This window comes from Eleutherodactylus coqui, chromosome 5 (genome assembly GCF_035609145.1).
Source record: "Eleutherodactylus coqui strain aEleCoq1 chromosome 5, aEleCoq1.hap1, whole genome shotgun sequence".
In the NCBI taxonomy this organism is placed as follows: Eukaryota; Metazoa; Chordata; class Amphibia; order Anura; family Eleutherodactylidae; genus Eleutherodactylus; species Eleutherodactylus coqui.
In genome coordinates this window covers 259,908,030-259,928,041 of record NC_089841.1, presented here as the reverse complement: position 1 = coordinate 259,928,041, position 20,012 = coordinate 259,908,030, and the positions used below count along the sequence as shown (strand labels likewise).

At 43.6% G+C, this 20,012-nt stretch overlaps 1 protein-coding gene across 1 annotated transcript in view; it reads left to right on the top strand.

The window, feature by feature from the left end:
* TMEM59L (transmembrane protein 59 like) overlaps positions 1-14,395 on the top strand; it is a 77,691-nt gene extending 63,296 nt beyond the window's left edge. Inside the window, exons 6-8 of the mRNA XM_066604601.1 lie at positions 7,865-7,976; positions 10,205-10,322; positions 12,924-14,395. Of these exons, the coding sequence (XP_066460698.1) occupies positions 7,865-7,976; positions 10,205-10,322; positions 12,924-13,085 (392 nt within the window). The 3' untranslated portion in view covers positions 13,086-14,395. The remainder of the gene's footprint in view (positions 1-7,864; positions 7,977-10,204; positions 10,323-12,923) is intronic.
* The last annotated feature ends 5,617 nt before the right edge of the window (positions 14,396-20,012 follow it).

Sequence of the window (20,012 nt, the reverse complement as noted above, 5' to 3'; positions counted from 1 at the left end):
CAAGAGGGCGGTGCCCTCGGGAATTGGCCAGGCGTCTAATACCAGCTTCATGCATCTGGTAAACTGGTTGTGGGCTATTCTGTGCCCCTTATGGCAGCACTGTCCAACAGTACTGCTTTCCTCTGAAAATAAATGCAAACAAATACTGACAGTCTGGCTGGCCCTTTAAACTCTTTCTCTTTAACGGGGAACAAAAGGGGTATTGGCTGGGAAGACACATTCCTTAAGGGCTTTAAGTTAACATAAAGAAGAGACAGTGTCTGCAATTGCATCTTCCTGGACATGTGCCAGGGGGTACTGACGGACCAAGGAGGCTAAGAGCTTGTTCCTCTGTGTGCGTAAGAGTGAGGACAGGGAGAGGTGTCGCTTGGTCTGCTGCCATCCGACAGAAGGTCGGGTGACTTTCAGACCCGGGGTGTATACGAGCCTCACCGGACGGGTGAAGTTTGATACAACATCCCAAGGGTCCCATCACGTCAGTTCCCAATCTGCTTTCAGGACCTTCCAGCACAAGGAAGCGCGTGAGGCATCGCGACCCTTTAAACATTACCTCAAGCGGTTCAGTTTCTGTCAGCTGAATTGGCACTCCTGAAACCCCTTGCACCGATTACCGCTAGACAATCAGGCTGGTATTCTATTTCAAAAAGATCAGAACCTTGTTGCAAAAAGAGAGAAAGAAAAAAAAATTTTAAAATAGCTGACCTGCAATACCTAGATCACCTATGTCTTCTCCTCCCCCCCCCCCCCCCCCCCTTTGAACTAGGATACTTAATTGGAAGAGTAGCCGGGTTCAAAGTAGTAGCAACATTAAAAAAAAAATGACAAGAGCACATTGTAGCTGGATTTGACGGGCCAGAAATAAGTGCTTGGGTTGGACTTGCGTGTATATGCTCCGGATGTCATGAGGGGTGAGGACCACTCGGGGTAGTTCAATACCAACTCCGAAGATTTGTCAACAATTGCCTGTACTGTTGCCACCGCACAAACACATGAGGGAGCTCCTCGAGCCACTGGATCCAGCCTCATGGAGTAGAATCCAAGTGGCCGTGGTTGTCCTCCGTGCTTTTGTGTCAAGACTGTCGTCATATGGCCAGAAAATTCAGTACAGAAAAGAATAAATAATAAAGTGTAAAAGGGTGAGAAATGAGTAGTTGCATAAGAGAGGAAACAGAGTGGATCCATAGGCGGCAGTATGAAACAAAGCCCAGAAAGGTGCGGAGTTTGGCAGCAGGTGTAAGTACAGGTATGGCCATTTGCGCGTTTCTTCTACAGAACATTCTCTCAGAGACAGTATAATTGTGGTTTGTTGGCAGGCTTCCAAATTATCAGCACACAGCGCCTACATCACACATTTTACATTCATTACAGTCTGAACACGGGTCATTAACTCTCATCCGTTCATGCGGTCAAGTCTCATTCAAATGTTAGTAAGAGTTCACACAGGACGTAACGCGTATGATGCAACTGTCCTCATCTTGCACACAAATGCATTCAATCACTCCCACCTGCCCCTGGAATCAGTCAAACTTTTTCTGTTTGTCCAAAAAAAAAAAAAAAAAGGAACACACATTTTGCAATCATGCACACGTCCAACCAATCACAGAACTGACATTTACATAAAAAGCAAAAATATACCTTAAAATCCCTATATATATTTTTAAAACCATATAATTCACGTAATTCATTCAACATCTGTCTTTCTTCTATGACTTTGAATTTTACCTCTCTATGAAACAGATTTTTAAAAAGCAGCCAGAACATTCAGACTCTAACAACATTAACCCTCAGTAATTATAAGAGGTATATTTCTCTGCACAGACTATCAAACACAGACGGCAGGGGAATAGTTAAACACATAAAAAAAAGGACAAAGAAGACTAAGACGTATAACAAAGATTAGATTACATGACATCAAGACATACGAGACAAACAATATTGGTTATTTGTGGAAACATAGATATTAAGATCTCATATTTCCCTTGAATTTTGAGACAGGTTTTGTAGCCCCAGTGTCTATAAGGAAGGGCACTTCCTCACCTCATATGGAAGCAGGCTCAAAGGTCTGAGTGCCTCTGTCCTTTGCTTCCACGGTAGGGATACTGGGGCGGGATTGCCGGGACTTCATTGGGACGGATTCAGGCGACGCGGCATTGTCGCTGGGAGTGGCGCCCTGATCCGTTCTCCTGGTCACGGGATCCTGTGGGATAAGGGCAATTCTTGGCCAGGTGGCCTACCTTGCCGCAATTATAACACTTGCGTGTTCCTCTGTTGGGTCTGTCCTGGAGCTGTACCTTCCCCTCCTGGTTGCTATAGTATTTAACCGCCACTGCAGGGTGCTTCTCATCCATAGCAAACCCTACTGCCTTTTTATACAAGTCCCTGGGCTCGGCTTGTCGCCAGTCGGGGGTACATGCTTTTATTTTATCTGCCAATGCCTTGCATGAACACGTCCCTAGCCTTCGTTTCCAGCCTACCAAAATAACATTCAATGGTTTCATTCTTTTCCCGTCTACACATAGTTAAAGCCATTTGTCTTCGTAAAGGGTTTTGTTGTCCGTACCTGGGACAATCCCAGTAAGGTTTCCCTTTTTCTAGACCGGCATCTCTGATCTCCTGCATGTGCTTTTCCTCATACTGTTGCCAGACCTCATAGTTAAAGGTTCCCGCCGTTTTACCTATCTGTTTATACATTTTATAGGCTTGCCTACAGATGTCCTTCCCTTCCCCCAATCTTATTATCTCAATGGGTGTCAGGAAAGTCTGAGACCCCATTCTAACTATGGACTTACCTCTCGATTTACCACTATTGTCCCTACTGCCAAGTCCGCAACTGGCAGGATACTATGGACTTTTAAGTCCCTTCTGCCTACGTCCGCAACGGGGCAGGATATTTGAGGGCCCTCCTGCCAAGCAAGTATTGGCAGGATATTTCTTCTTCTGCAAGTCCGCAACTGGCAGAAATACTTTTGGACTTAAATGTCCCTTCTGCCACGTCCGCAACGGGCAGGATATTTATTATCTTCTGCGAGTCCGCAACTGGCAGAAATACTTTTGGACTTTTCAGTTCCTTCTGCCACGTCCGCAACGAGCAGGATATTCACAATCTATATTACGAATATATTACTACTATACTTACGGGGATAGAGGAAGGACCACGGCTTGCCTTGCTGGGCGGCTTTTAGTAATCTTATTACAAATTACAGCTAACATTATGAGTCCGGCAAAAAAAAACAATAATTTCTACAGCACACAGCAGACAGCATGGCAATATACACACAAGGGTTCTTCCGTCTAGCACGGTTACTAAGAACACCGTAAATAACAGGCAGAAGTGTCCTATAAACATGCAGCAACTAACTGTCTGTCGACACGTGACTGAAGTCCGGGGAACCCAGAGCTAGAGTGGTAAGTCAAGGGCTTACCTTACACTGGTGTTTTGTAGATCTGGGGTCCTGTGGCCTCTAGTCCGGCTGGTCGGCAGGCAGGGTCGTCAGGTATCGGTTGCAGGTAAGGAGTTAACTTCTGCCCCTCGTTGGAGCGCCAAGTATTGTTGGGGGTCAAAACCAGACCGTTCAGCTGATGCTGTCTGCTTCCGAATTAGTCTTAAATCATGCAAGTATACTTGGAGGAATTCTATGGACTCCACACCGTATGTGTTAACCAAAGAAATGCCTGTTTAATCCACAATGTATTCAATCTTTATACAGTCCTTCGAAGCAAGTGGCTTTATGCCAGATACAATTAAAATTAATAAGCACATATATTGATTTAAAACATCTCGGCCTCTTATCAGTATGTCTTCCTCTGTGTAGGTGTAATCGGGAGGTACATTCATGTAAGCTTGTTGCAAGTTTCTACTAAAATTGTTTAGAGATGAGAACAGGACAGGAACCCAGTGTTTATCCAATTAATATTTCCAGGTGGGTCATTATAATTGAAATCTAACATTTTTCTCAAGTGAAAGTTGAAATTAATACAGATATATATATGTATTTAAGCAGACAAGCAAAGAGACAAAATGGAGTCTCTGTAGTCTATTTTTAAAGCGTCAGCCCTTACACGTATAAGCTTAAACGTTTAGCAGAAGAAGACGCAAATTATAAACACATAAGTATTCTGTGAAATACACTTATCATTCTCTATTTAAAGGCATAAACCTGAATTAACCCCTCACAGTATGAATTAGGACAACTACCCCCAGCAGAGACGCAGTACAGTCAGGACGGTCACAGGCAGCCCAAATAGATTTTTTTTCCCAAATTTTTTTGGAAAAGCCCACTGCCTATATAGACTGGATATGTCTTTCACTGTCCCTGCCTCACCACCACTACTGGCCCTGGACTATGTAAAATTACTGCAGACTGTTTCACTCTGGACAGGATGACAGCGGTGATGTAAGAGGCAACGCAGAGCCAGGAAAGAATTTTGTGCAAGCCTGCTGTAACACTTAGCTGGCTGCGTATGAATTAGGACAACTACCCCCAGCAGAGACGCAGTACAGTCAGGGCGGTCACAGGCAGCCCAAATAGATTTTTTTCCCCAAATTTTTTGGAAAAGCCCACTGCCTATATAGACTGGATATGTCTTTCACTGTCCCTGCCTCACCACCACTACTGGCCCTGGACTATGTAAAATTACTGCAGGACGCAATGCTCTGGACGCAATGCTCTGCATGGCCGATATACAAAAAAAAATGTGCAACACTGCAAAAAGCAGCCTCAACAGTACTGCACACGGTCAGATGTGGCCCTAAGAAGGACCGTTGGGGTTCTTGAAGCCTAAAATCAATCCTAACACTCTCCCTATAGCAGCTCCGGCATCAGCAGAACTTTCCCTGATCTCTGTCAGAATGCATCTGTGGCGAGCCGCGGGAGGGGCCGATTTATATACTCGGGTGACACCTGATCTCGCCAGCCACTCACTGCAGGGGGGTGGTATAGGGCTTGAACGTCGCAGGGGGAAGTTGTAATGCCTTCCCTGTCTTTCTATTGGCCAAAAAAGCGCGCTAACGTCTCAGAGATGAAAGTGAAAGTAACTCGAACATCGCGTGGTGCTCGCCTCTAGTAACAAGCATCTCGAACACGCTAATACTCGAACGAGTATCAAGCTCGGACGAGTACGTTCGCTCATCTCTAGTTTAGATCTACATTTTAATACTGTATTTGTTGTGTAATGAGATGCCTAAGATTAGACCACATTACTTAAAAATGATGTTTCGAAGGCCTAACTTTTAAATTCCTATTTCGTATCTGTTTTCTCTCAGAAAGTAAATGTAACATTAGCTGATCTTCCCTGTGCTATTGGGGGAATAAAAGAATGCAGGCTATCTATAAGCAGAGAGATGGTGAGGGAACACTTATCTAACGTATATAAATTCAAGTCTCATACTGAAGGAAGCTGCAGAGGTAATTGCTGAGCCACAGTCAGACAGGGTGATCAATGAGTGGAACAGGTTGCCACAGGAGGTGGTGAGTTCTCCTTTAACCCCTTCTCGCTGTATATATTGCCATATGTTTTTTTTATGCTTTTATACCTGTATGCAAGTTCTAGTCAATGCTAAAATGAGAAAAACTTAATATGACGTGACCAAAGGGTATAAAGCCCCATGTAATCTGTAATAAAGTGCGCAGTTATTTCCCCGTGTGAGGAACTATACCAGACCTCCATATGTGGTGTTTCTTCTTTACCGCCAGCAGCGGGGCATTGGGGTGGGCCTTATCGCAGGGATCATCAGTGCTATACTGTAAGTGCCCCAGAGGGGCACAATTTGTGCAAAAGAAAGAAAAGAAAAATGTAAAAAGAAAAAAAAACCCTTTTTTATGCTTTTTCTCATATTAGCATAAAAAAGGTTAAAAAAAAATTAAAACCCCACATATTTGGTATTGTTGCATCCGTAACAATGCGTACAATAAGCTGCACATGCTTTTGACTGTGCAGGGAAAAAGCATTTTAAAAAACACTAAAAAACTGAGGCATAATGCTAATTTTTACAATTTTGCCTCCCTAAAAATGCAAAGAAGTGATAAAAAAAGTATGTACCCCAAAATGGTTTGAATAAAAACTACAGCTCGTCGTGCAAAAAATAAGCCCTCATAGAGCTCCATACATAGAAAAATAAAAAAGTTACAGGACTTTGAATGCAGCGATTTAGAAAAAAAAAATTCTAAAAAAAGGGTTTTTTATTGCAGAAAAGTGGAAAAACCTAAAAAAAATGTAAGAATTTTGGTTTGTTGTAACCGTACCGACCTGCAGAAAAAATGTATTGTGTCATTTATGCTGCATGAGTAACGCTGCAAAAAAAAATCTATGGCAGAATTGATGCGTTTTCTCTCCCTGCTATAAAAAAAATAATAAAAGTTTTACAATAATAGTCTATGTACCCAAAAATGGCGCCGATAAAAACTACAGTTCGCCACGCAAAAAATAAGCCCTTATACGGCTGCATCGACGGAAAAATAAAAAAGTTATGACTTTTGAAAAATGGAAAAGAAAATCCGCCAAAAATCGTTGCATCCTTAAGCCAAAAATAGGCCGTGTCCTTAAAGGAGATGTCCCGCGCCGAAACGGGTTTTTTTTTTTAAACCCCCCCCCCCCCCCCCCCGTTCGGCGCGAGACAACCCCGATGCAGGGGTTAAAAAAACCACCCGCACAGCGCTTACCTGAATCCCGGCGGTCCGGCGTCTTCATACTCACCTGCTGAAGATGGCCGCCGGGATCCTCTGTCTTCATGGACCGCAGGGCTTCTGTGCGGTCCATTGCCGATTCCAGCCTCCTGATTGGCTGGAATCGGCACGTGACGGGGCGGAGCTACACGGAGCTACACGGAGCCCCATAGAGAAGAGGAGAAGACCCGGACTGCGCAAGCGCGGCTAATTTGGCCATCGGAGGGCGAAAATTAGTCGGCACCATGGAGACGAGGACGCCAGCAACGGAGCAGGTAAGTATAAAACTTTTTATAACTTCTGTATGGCTCATAATTAATGCACAATGTACATTACAAAGTGCATTATTATGGCCATGCAGAAGTGTATAGACCCACTTGCTGCCTCGGGACAACCCCTTTAAGGAGTTAATGAAAGTCTTCAGAGGCTGGATAGTCATCTGTCGGTAATGACTTAGTTATCCTGCATTGAGCAGGGCGTTGGACCCGATGGCCCTGGAGGTCCCTTCAAACTCTACAATTCTAGGATTCACATAGTCCACCATTGCTCTGCCCTTCTTAGTGGGATATACTGATGGAGTGAATCAGGACTTTGGTGACAGTTCTCTACCCTCAGAATAGGTGCATGTAGGATAATGTTACTGAATGGATGCTACATACAGATCTACTGTAAGGGTGTAGTCTGTTATAAGCAGCAGGGTCAATAATGAGTATGATAAGGCTGTATTAACAGACCATATGATTGCCCTGGAAAAAACTGTGACTGCCAAGTATCCACGTGTTTTTATAAGTTTCTTTCTCATCAATTACATTGGGAAATTGCGTAGAGTTTCCCTTGGTATCAAACAGGATAGCAATTAGACATTCATCTGCGGGAGCTTTATCAATTTTAGTCTTTTGGGAACAAGAGGTACTTAGTGGATAACATTCAATACACAGATAAGAGCTGTTTTTTAGCTATTAGCATTTCAACACTATTTTCTACATGTTTTTATCCACAATAATAATAAGTCTTTCCTTCCCATTTTTGGCATATTTCAGATTTTTGGATAGTTTACAGGTGGCGATTTTTCCCTAATCTGTAAATTATATATATATATATGTGTGTGTGTGTTCTGATGTAACTGTTGTGTGCTCTTCTGATGTAGTTGCTGCATCTTTGCTACATTTCTTTTGTTTCCTGAATCTTTTACCTTTCTACAGGTGTGCGTGACAAAATTGAGAAGGGTTCTGTTAAGGAGTCTAAAGTAAAACATAAGTTACCCCACATGGAGACCCCACAGTCAGAGCATGATTTTCTGGGCTGCATGTCCAAGTAAGTGGAAACATAATGCACGCAATCACTTGGCTTTCACTTCTTCCTGCCCTCTTTTTTCCACCCTTTCTATCTTACTTCCATTTTCAGCCTCCATTTCCTATTTTCTTCCTCCCTTCATCAATGTCCTTTCTCTGTATTTCTCTCTCTCATAGTCCTCTAGATATTTAAGGGATAGGGTCATAGGGTATTGAGCGCCCCAGTATGACCACTCCCTGTTCTTACAAATTACTTCCTGTTTTGTAGTCATTTATAAAAATGATATTCTGGCAGCAACAATATTTCAGTTTAAATCTGCATAAAAAGTTGCAGAACCTTGTAAATACTTTTGCTCTCTTACTACTTTTATTGCTGTTGGAAACAGTCAGTTTATCTGCACGGCTTTGTCAGACATATCTAATAATTTAGCTCTCTGTAACTGTCATCTGAGCTCTTGGTCCAGTAACAGGAAAATACCTGAATTCTGAAAAAACCTTAGATAGGATCGGAAATAAAACCATATGGAACTACATATCTCATCCCTCCTGACCTGCCGGTTCAGCATGTACTGTACTGGAGCATCTTTTCCTGTGCTTGTTCCTGTGCTATTCCTCTTAGAAGTTGATGAATACATTGATAACTGGATGTTACTAGTTGGGTGCGCCCCTACATAGCCCTGTCAGCGCTGGTGGCGTTGGACTTTGTAGGTACACATGCCTTTGACAAGTTTAATGGCAACAACTTGTTTTAGATATATTGATAAACATCTATGGGGAATAACAGAGGAACAACAATGTTACATAAGAGAACAGAATGGAAAAGAACTGTTTATGAAAATAGACAAGAGAGCTGAAAGATCCTCTTTAATGTCGGGCTCTCACGAGAGTATTCGTAAGAGGCTGCATGCAGGGGCGTAACTAAAGGCTCAGGGGCCCGAGTGCAAGAGTTCAGTTTCCGCCCCCCACCCTCTGTACCCATACCTAAAACATTCTGCCTGTTCTATTTTTGCGTTTTCATGTTTAACCCACCTCCTCAGCACTGTACCATGCATTCAATATGAGAGAGAGAGATATGAGCGAGATAGATAGAGAGATAGATATGAGCTGGACAGGTGGATAATAGATAGATAAATAGACAGACTGACAGATACATACATACGCTGGGGCTCGGACAACTTCTCTGGGTGAGGAGAGCAGCAGGGCATGCAGACACGGCTGCTGCACAGCAGGCGGCAGGATCAGCAGGATGATAAGTCATCATTGATGACATCATCATCTTGCTCCGCTCTGTTTTAGCTTGCTCTCCGGCTGGACACACTGCTGGCCCCCTCGTGATTGGAGCGGTGTGGCCGTCAGTGCGACCAGTCGTTAATGCACTGAATGTGCATTTGGGTATGGTGGAGGGCGGCCTCTCAGCCCCCTCAGCGCAGGGGCTCCGTCTCCAATGCGATCCTGGAAACCTCTGATGGTATGCCAGTGGCTTCATGCATTACGCAGGGTTTTATTGCTGTGTGAACCGGTGTTGAGCAGGCTATTACTGCGTATGGCAGCGATTTTGCACTGCACATGACAACGTATCTCACACCCGCTGTTATGTACAGTCTGACTCGTCTTTTTTTTTTTATTTACCGATCTGTCTTTAGCGCCATTGCATTTAAACAGTGCACATATGAAATGTAATTGTATATGTATAGCATTTATTACGTGCACATATGAAATGTAATTGTATATGTATAGCATTTATTACGTGTCCATAGAAAACTATAGGACTCTATTGTCTGTAATACACAGTAGAATAGAACATACTGCATTCTGTTTTATGCGCAATGAATATACGCAAGTGTGAATGGATTAATGAACATTAATGTACTGTCATTGACACCATTCACCGCGTATTATGCAATGAAATTATGCTTGTGCGAACCTGCTGTTAAGGATCCTTCACATGGGAGTATTTTTCATCAGTATTTTGTGAGCCAAAACAAGAAGTGGAGCCGACAGAGAGAAAGTATGATGGAAAGATTTGCATTTTTTTTAGAATTTTGGACTGTCTCCTGGTTTTGGCTCACAAAATAATGTCAAACAATGTCATGAAACATATGTCCGTGTGAAGGAGCCCTTGGTCTGATGTCAGACTAGAGTATTACAGGCACCTTTCTGCACCAATAATATGGGTGTCTCAGTCTCACCACCCCGACTGATAGGGAAGTGGTCTTCTAAATCTAGACAACACTTACGCTCTGTCTACAGGCGCTCAGGATTACCTCGTTGGATTCTGGCTGCGTGCTTGTTCCTGTCCATCATGGTGATGCTCTGGCTTAGCTGTGCCAGCTTGGTGACCGCCCCTGATCAACACATAAAGGCTCAGGTATTTTACCGAACTCTTTACCTTCACTGCTTAGTAAATGCCACACTGTTAGACGCAGCTAAACAGGGGTGCAATATGCAACTATGAATGAGGCCTTCATCTGTTTAAGGGCTCCTGTCCACGGATGATCTTGTCAATAATCCGGCCACAAGTAACGCAGTGCACACTTTTTATAGCATTGCTAAGGAAAGCACAGCCCCCCCCCCCCCCCCCCCACGAACAGAGAATCATAGTGATTCTCCGCTTGGGGAACTCAAATCGTGGCATGCCGCGATTTGCCGCAATTCTCCATGGTGAGCCTATCTGTCAGATAGGCTCACCACAGAGAACGGTCAGTTCTCTCCACTGCTCCCCGGCGGCGGAATATCGCTAGTGTTATAATCCGCCTCGCCCGTGGACAGGGGGCCTTACACTTTTAGCAATCTAAAATATGAAACCGTTCTTTATACTGTGCATATGCCAGCTGGACATCCTATGACGCTACGACTGCAACATCCTGGCAGCATGAGGTGTCCGAGTCTGATGCCAATTAACAGCCTCCAACCTGGAAGCTCTTATTGGGAGCTGACCCACTCTGGTCCTTGTGATGGCACCAGAGACTGTAGTTGCCGCCAACTATGGTTTTCTGTGCAGTAGAGAACAGCCACTCCAGGGATTTGCTTTACAGCAGCCACAAACATAATAAAACCTCAGTGAGAAAACGACTCATCCGTTGACTTTTGTAGGAGAGTTGTGGGCATGCTCAGTAGGACAGTCACAGAGGACATGAGCTGCTTCCACCACCTAGTCTCAGTGGTGGGATCCCATGTCCAGCTGTGTTACCTTTTTTATTGTATTTCTGCCCTCTGATGAGTGCTGAGAAGTGACCTCAGTAGCTCGTAGAGAGCAACAAAACTTTAGGGTTTATCTCTGTAATATTGTCACATTGAAAATTGTAAAGGAAACACCCCCAAAAAGTTTAACATTATGATTAACAAGAAAACTCTATTAAACCATAGGCAATTTTTGGCGATAGACTGCAAGGGCTCATTCACACAAGCACATGTAATTTTGCAAAAAATGCAGCATTTTTACTGCATGTGTGTGTGCGCGCTACCTGCAGTTTTCACGTGTGCGTTATATCTGTGCATTACTTGTTTTTCATGTAAGGAGGCCCAAGTTCTGTCAGCTTTGTCACGACCTACAGAAAACAGGGTGCACAAAAAAACACAGTGAACAAGGATGCTAATGCATATGCACTGCATTTTTTATGCACCCATAGACTTTAACCCTTTTCAATCCCATTTTTGATTCAGGGTTTCCTAGGGGGCTTTCTCTTTCTGCCATTATACAATAGCGCCATCTGCTGGATAGAGCCCATACTGTGGTATGGAACATGCTGGAGAGGCCCCCAACCACAGAGCGACCAGTAATATACAGTAAGAATACCCTGCCGGACGTCTTCCGACATCGGAGCTGTACAGCCTTCAATCAAAATGTCGTCAGACGTCAGACAGTGGATTGGAAAGTGTTAATAGATGATTTAAGTCTGTGAATACAGTCCAAAATAGGACATGCTGCAATTTTTTTTTAATGTGCTACATCAGTCTGTGTAATAAACGCACGTCTGAATACAGCATTTTAATTCACTGGATCCGCGTGCTGTCTGTATTCAGTCAGTAAAAAATACTGACTTAGGGCGCCCACCCTCTGGCGTTGTTTTTCACTGCGAAATTCGCAGGTTTTTTTTTTTCTGCAGGGGGTCTATGGGACTTGTAATGTAAAAATCGCGATCGCGCAAAATCGCGATTTACCGCGATATCGCGATTTTGCGCGATCGCGATTTTAGCTTTGCATGTCCCATAGCCCAAAGACCCCTGCAGAAAAAAAAAACCGCTGCGAATTTCGCAGTAAAAAAACGCTAGTGGGTGGGCACCCTTAAAGGGGTTGTCTCATGAAAGCAAGTGGGTCTATACACTTCTGTATGGCCATATTAATGCACTTTGTAATATACATCGTGCGTTAATTATGAGCCATACAGAAGTTATTCACTTACCTGTTCCGTTGCTAGCGTCCCCGTCGCCATGGATCCGTCTAAAATCGCCGTCTTCTGGCGATTTTAGACGCGCTTGCGCTATGCGTTGAATGGGGCCGCTCGTGCCGGAGAGCTGGTCCTCGTAGCTCCGCCCCGTCACGTGTGCCGATTCCAGCCAATCAGAAGGCTGGAATCGCCAATGGACCGCACAGAGCCCACGGTGCACCATGGGAGAAGACCCGCGGTGCATCGTGGGTGAAGATCCCGGTGGCCATCTTAGTAAGGTAAGGAAGAAGTCGCCGCAGCGCGGGGATTCGGGTAAGTACTAAACTTTTTTTTTTTTTAACACATGCATTGGGCTTGTCTCGCGCCGAACGGGGGGCCTATTGAAAAAAAAAAAACCCCGTTTCAGCGTGAGACAACCCCTTTAATGTAGGCAGAAAATACACCCGTGTGAACGGACCCTTAGGGTATTGGGTACTGGGTCAGCCTGGTGGACATGTACAATAGACTTTTACTGCTGTAATGGTACTATTTTATAGTAAATCTATAATTTCTGATGAAAAAATTTCTTTCCTCCCTGATAGTCCCTGAGCATAAATGGTGACAAGGAGTATCTGGAAGACATTGAGAAGCCAGACGCCTTTCCATTGCCTCCCGTTGTGGCTGTTACCATCTGCCCTACTGAAGAGAGTGAGGAAGCTGGACCCCTACCAGTTAAAGTGGACCTAGATAAAACCATGATCTAAAACGGTCTTTTATACACCTTTAGTGCTTGAGGAGATCGTATACCACAAAGCATTAAGGGGATAATTGTCTCGTTATACTGGTTTCATGAAATGTACTCTTTTGCTTCCCTTTGTTGCAAAGCATCTAGGATGACTGATCTACAGATATAGAACCCACCACAAATGGTCCGAATCTTGTGGTGTTTACTGTGGAGAGTGAAAGGTGGCGTTGTTGGTTTTGGTAACAGTCGTATTCCTTTAACAGCTTCAGAGGTTTTCACCGATCTGATTTGACCACTATGCTATGAAAACATCTTGGTTTTGTCTTCTGATGAATGAGGACAACTCGACTACAGAGCTCTGCTTATGTAAGATCTTTAGAGATGTTCGTTAGACGATGTAATTATAGATTAATCAAGATGTCAGTTACAGCTAAGAGACCCGCTCAGATTGGCGTGCAAACACTATCATCTTCATATTTAGCAACTTTCATGACCCTGTGTATTGGCCTGTGTCTCTGGATCTCTATGAAGACACTGATGGCGCTGCATGAATCTAGTGATCATTATTTATAGCTACGCTTTTCTTTTTTTTTTAATGAAGGTAAATCTACAGTGCAGTGCAGTTCAAAGCATATGTGTTTTATATAGGGGCCCCTACATTTTCTTAAAATACAGGTAAGTTGATAAATTACGGTTACAGCTATGGTTCCCACTGTTCTTTGAAACATGAGATGTTTTGCAGCTTCTAGCATTTTATTACACTTAGAATTCTGGGAATTTGTTGCATATAACAGTCCATTCTCCATTGATCGGCATCTCGCTTGTTTAGATTGCAGTAAGAATTTCAGTGGATTGCCTTTTTCTATTTCCTTTGTGCAAAAAGTTTCCCAGCAGCACAGATGGTTGCAAGAGGACTTACTAGTAAAACCTCTGGCAATAGGATATTGTCATTTTAGTAACTGATCATTTGCAGAGTAGGCATTACGCATTTGTCTTTGCAATTAATGAGTTTATAGGGGCCTCCAGTGCGATTCTGTAGCGTCCCCCTCTATCACTTACATAGGCCTTAACAGGGCATGGAAAGAGATTCTTGAAAAGTAGACTCCAAATTTCCATCCAAATTGTAAACAACAAATGTTATTCTTCAGCCAACCAAACATGGCTGGATCCTGCATGTAACATGTTGGATCTGAGGGAGTATTGAATAGTTCATATCAGAAAACTGATGCAGTCACAAGAAGATGCCATACAGACCATTTCTGGAAACTCCTAATTCTACTTCTCATCTTGCCTGATAATTGTCCTTCGAAAATTGATAGGATGGTCATGTGATAGCAACATGCATGTCCTAGTATTCGTAACATGGCACTATGTATGTAAGAGTAATGCTGTTCTCGCTATTATTCACTTAAGAGTTACATGACTCAAGTGTAAACTTTTATATTAAGATCCACTATTCACTTGCATGGAGGAAACATATCATATCTAGAGATGAGCGAGCACGCTTAGTAAGGTCAGTCACTCGAGCGGGGGTCGGAGTGGGGTAGCGGGGGGGGGAGAGAGATCTCACTCTCTCCCCCGCTCCCCTCCACTCTCCCCGGCTGCCCCCCCCCCCCCCGAGCACGCTCGGAGGAGAAGGCAGTTACTCGGTAACTGACCTTACCGAGCGTGCTCGCTCATCTCTAATCATATCATAGAGAATACTGCAAGATAGCTGAACTGGTACTATAGTGAAAGGCTTCATTAAAGATAAATATTTCTCAGTTTGACAGAAAGGAACTAACTTTCTTAACAGGTTTGGTCTTCAGTTATTAGCGCAATTCATTTTGTTTTGTTCACTGCAATATATTACAAGAGAATAATATCAGAGTAACGATCCGCTGGAGACACCCTGGGCACGTATTTCTATCTTCTTCTCAGAACCTCTTCTGTTATGAATTCTTTCTTCGTTGCTTCTATAAATGAGGAAATGGTTGATAAAAGCTCCGTTGTACCACTGTTGCTCTCGAAGGCATCGGAAGGGTCTTTGCTTACTCATCCTGGGCTCATACTTTTCTTACACATTAATTGAAAACTAAGCAAGAAGCAAATATATTGTGCTATATGTTATGACCTTCAGACAGCAAAATCCATGTAAGATGGTGGTGGCAGTGGTGATGTCTAGGTAGCGTCAAGCAATTCTAATTATGGAGAGCCTCATAATCCAGATGGGGAAAAGATACAGGGGAAGGTTAGTGAGGGGAAAACTGCAAGAGGTCCATTACCATTTAAGCAATGCTGAAATGCACATTGTCAAGAGAGGCATGAGTTGTACTTGTACTTATTAGTTACTGTAAATCACATTTGCGTTTGTTTTGTATTTACTAAGAAGTGGCAGCATAAGATGATGTAGCAAAAAGCTTCTTTACTTAAAGGAACTTTTTTATTGTTTCATAGTTAAAAAGGCAACGTTTCGACCTCCTCAAGGTCTTTTTCAAGCCAAATAACAGAAGAAACAAGATGTGATATCCATGTTGCCTTTTTAACTATGAAACAATAAAAATGTTCCTTTAAGTAAAGAAGCTTTTTGCTGCATCATCTTATACTGCCACTTCTTAGCTATCTTTTCTACAAATTTGAAGGGGCATTTGTCCATAGCCCCAAAGTTGGCTCTGCATTTATTTGGACCACTTAATGTCCTACTTTTCCTGGTCTCCCTCCCTATAAGAATCTCTCTCCGTGGGGGTTTTAGTGAGTGCCGTGGTTTTTTGGCTCTTTGTTTTGTCTTGACTATAACCAACCCATGGCGTTCCCAAAGACATGAACTTGTCCATTGAGCCTGTTTCCCACATTTCAATTTCCTCAAAGCGCAGAAACTAAGAGACTTTTTCTTTCCACTGTGCTACTGTGGGGATCTTTTTCATCTTCCAGTGAAGAGGGATGAGTAGTATTGCGGCTGATAATAGAGTGGTAGTGAATGATTTATTTGATGGCCTAAATTGTTTAGAGGGTTTCCATAATAGGACCTCCTCAGGTGTGAGGTTCTTAGGTGTTCCACTTATCTTATTAATGTTTTCACATTTATACAGGGGCTTGCTTTTACAATCCTCTTTGGATAAGCCTTTAACAAAGAGGCTGCCAAAATTCTAAGAAATTCCTATGGTTTCTCTAAATTTGTGAGCGTCAAGGAAAATTCATACAAAAACATCACTAGATGGTATAGAACGTCAGTCTCTATGGCAAAAGTAGAACCTGGGAAGTCGGACATTTGCTGGAGATGTGGCTCCCAGAAGGGGACGCTCTTCCATATTTGGTGGCAATGCCCGATGATCAAAGTGTTTTGGCAGTTAGTGCTCAGCCAACTTTTCAAACTCTGAACTCGAACACAGGAGTTTGAAAATAACTGCGGGAAGATTAATGCCGCCCGTTCTTTCCCGCACAATGTATTTACCACAGGGTAGGTCCGATCTTTTTTCGCCCATACAATTAACAGTTGAGAATCACAATAGTGAAAATGAAACCACTGAAATCCTATTGAAATTAGTGGTTTCGTTTTGTCCTGTTATATGGCTGTGATTGATATGGCCACATAAGAGGACAAAACCATGCTTGTCTGAATCCGCCCTAGAAGGGATCATTGTTTCCCTATCACCAGGTTTTCAGATCTATATAGAGTCACAAAAATTTCCAGACTGGCCAATTTTGGCCCTACAAACACACCATTTCCATGTCATAATATCTCCCCATAATCCTGGTCTCTCCATGTATCGGGTACCTCATATCACAGTGATTTCCTGCTGTAGACGGGGAAGGGTTTTCTTTTCCACAAAAATATCTTTACCTCATTTCCAAGTATACTTTTTAGGGATAAAGCCACAGTGGTTTTGGATCTGTTTATGTTCCAATCTTATTGCTGCTGGTGACATTGTTAAATTTTGTCAATTAAAATTCCAAGGATGAATCACTTTGGACCATCTGTCTGCTTTTCATGTCTGCTTTGTAAATTACATGAATTGCAATTGGAAGTTACTAATTAAAGCCTGTTCTGCATTTATCACTTTACAGAAGGTATTTTAATCTACATGTAGGACAACGTTTATTACTACTCTTATGATGGTTTCACAAGAACAGGCCATTTACATTAGGGCAACCAACAGACCCCAAACTAACATTAAACTTGTGGGTAGAAGTAAGATATTATACAAAGCAGTGAGTTCTTCTGGCTGAGCTAAGACAGGCCATTTTCTTACAGCCTTATCTTAGGCCCCCCCTGTCCACGCACGTGATTTCGCCGGCGAATCACGCCATCTGAAGCTTTCCATAGCATTGCTATGGAAAGCACGGGCCCCGTGTCCACGAGCAGAGAATCATTGTGATTCTCCGCTCGTGGCCGGCAATTCACAACATGCTGCAAAATACTGCGATTTTCCACGTTCAGCCTATCTGTCAGATAGGCTGACTGGCGAAGATCCGTCTGCCGGCTCCTGCCCCCGGGCGGTGGCTCCCGTGGCAGAGATCTGTCGAGAGATATTGCCACGCCCGTGGACAGGGGGCCATAAAGGGGTTCTGGCATGAAAAAGGTTTTAATGTTTTAATGCCATTGTTCCCTGGTCTGCCTAATGGACACAGGGAACCCACGATTTATGGCTTGCTAAAACATAAAAACCTAATACTTACCTTTTTGTTGTGTTGTGGTTGTGCAGCGGGGGTCGTCTCCCAGCAGACTTTTTCTTCCGCAGACGAGCCAGGATGGGCCGCCCCCCTAAGGGATTGCGCGCATGCGCAGAAGAGAGGTGCCCTCTGGCAGGAGTCAGGACGGGCTGCCTCTCCACTGCGCATGGACAGAACTCCGAGTTCAGCCAGGACGGGCGGGCTGCCCTCAGCAAGGACTGCTTGTGACGTGGCGCCCTGTCCGTTCATCTCGGAAGTGGCTGACGGACGGAGCAGAGCAGGAAGCGGTCATTTTGACTGCTCCAGCTCTGCTTCAAGAAGCAAAAGAAGAAGATGCCAGATGGAGGGGACATGCCTGGCGATCGGTCCTGGCCAGGCAAGGCAAGTAAAAAAAATTTTTTGTCATGTCAGAACCCCTTTACGCACGAGGTGTGTATTGTGACTCTCACCTTTTCTTACCTCCTGCTATGTAAAGAGGGCCATCCAATCGGTTCATTTCACACACTGTTTTTTCTATACAGTTTCCAACGCCACATATTTTCCTATTTACTGGCAATGTATTGACTCCTGTTTTCCTGTCAAATGTACATTCATGCTTAGTTCAGTAATAACCATACAAAGCAATTTGTGGCATCTCAAAGAAACCTATTTTAATGCATTACTGATCAGTCCTGTACAGATGGCAGACTGCAGATAAATGATCAGAAAGCTCTTATTTAACTGCACTGATTAAGTTGTTTTCATTTCGATTTTTAAGATGATTGCGGCAGACAAAGACGAAACACAATATGGTTTTGCTTTCTCTGGCAACTTGAGGATTGGGAGTATTAGGTCTAAACTGATTTGCTGCTGACACAGTGCCATATCTATGTTGTCTGAGAATCAAAAGCAGGGTGTTATCCCATAAGTGCGAAGGGGGAATGAAAAGTTGTTCCTGGTGGTCTTTAATGGGCATCTAAATTCCAGTTTAGACTTTGCTTTATGCAGGAATCATGCACAGGTGTGTGACTGCATTGTATATTATGCATTACTAACACTTATGACGGATATCCTTATAATTAGAGATGAGCGAACTTACTCGTTTAGGGCGTTTTTGCACTTGAGCACCGCTTTTTCTGAGTAACTGACTACTCGGACGATAAGATTTGGGGGGCGGCGTGGTGAAGTGGGGGGTAGCAGTGGGGAACAGGGGGGAGCTCTCTCTCTCTCCCCCCCCCCCCCACTCCCCTCTGCAACCCCGCTCACCCCCGGCGCCCCTCGAATCTTTTCGCCCGAGTAGTCGGTTACTCGGAAAAAGCGGTGCTCAAGTGCAAAAACGTCCTAAACGAGTAAGTTCACTCATTTCTACTTATAATGCCTATTAGACTTTTTATCACCAATTTTTGATTTATTTAATTGCTTTAGGATTTTAAGAGAAGACTCAATGTTTTCTTAGTTGATTTGCATTTTCTATCATGTCGATCCCATGTCTCTACCTTAGTATTAGCAGACTCCCATGGTCTCGGCCACTGCCCAGGTCCAGGAATCCTCCCGTAGATTTTATTATGATTTTGGATGATTTCTCAGGAGTACACATTGCATGCACAGTAGCCCCCTGCTTGGTCACCTATCCAATTGTATGCCACTGAATAGGACACATCCATGACATGCTCAGTAGCCTTACAGCGGTCCTATTCGGTTGTACTCAGAATGTAGATTCAAGTTTAGTTGAGCCATTACTGGGGCCATCAATATAGCTGCTAAGCTCCACCACACCTCTCTTCCATGTTTCTGACTGTACGCGTGGGTCACCTGCTGAGAAAAGTCCATAAACCTGAGCACCATAATCTATATATACTAAGTGAGGAAATTGCTGACAACCTCCAGTAGATCTGTTGCTCCACTGGTGGTCTATGGAAGATGTGAGACTCTGAAGTAAGGGAGATTCTGAGTTTGGCTTGACTGCCTGCTGCAGAGTTGCCCTAAGAAAGATGGCAGGCGCATTTGGAACTGTATTTTATGCTTTTTATTTATTCTAATGGTAATATTCAGAATGAATACCAGCATCGGGAATGTACGCGAACGTGATAGCAGGGCTGGATTGTTAGCCCCTGTTTGCTACAATGAGGTCACGTATGGGCTAAGACTTCAGTCCTGCCCATATAACAGAGATGGATGGGATACAAGGAGAGGCACAAAGGGTGCAGAGAGGGCATGCAGAAAAGTATCATTTTTAGTTGAGGCAAGTTTGGTTGAGGCAGGTTTAGTTGAGGCAGTTTGTACTCCAGAAATAACCCATGGCAAAAGTGGCCCACAT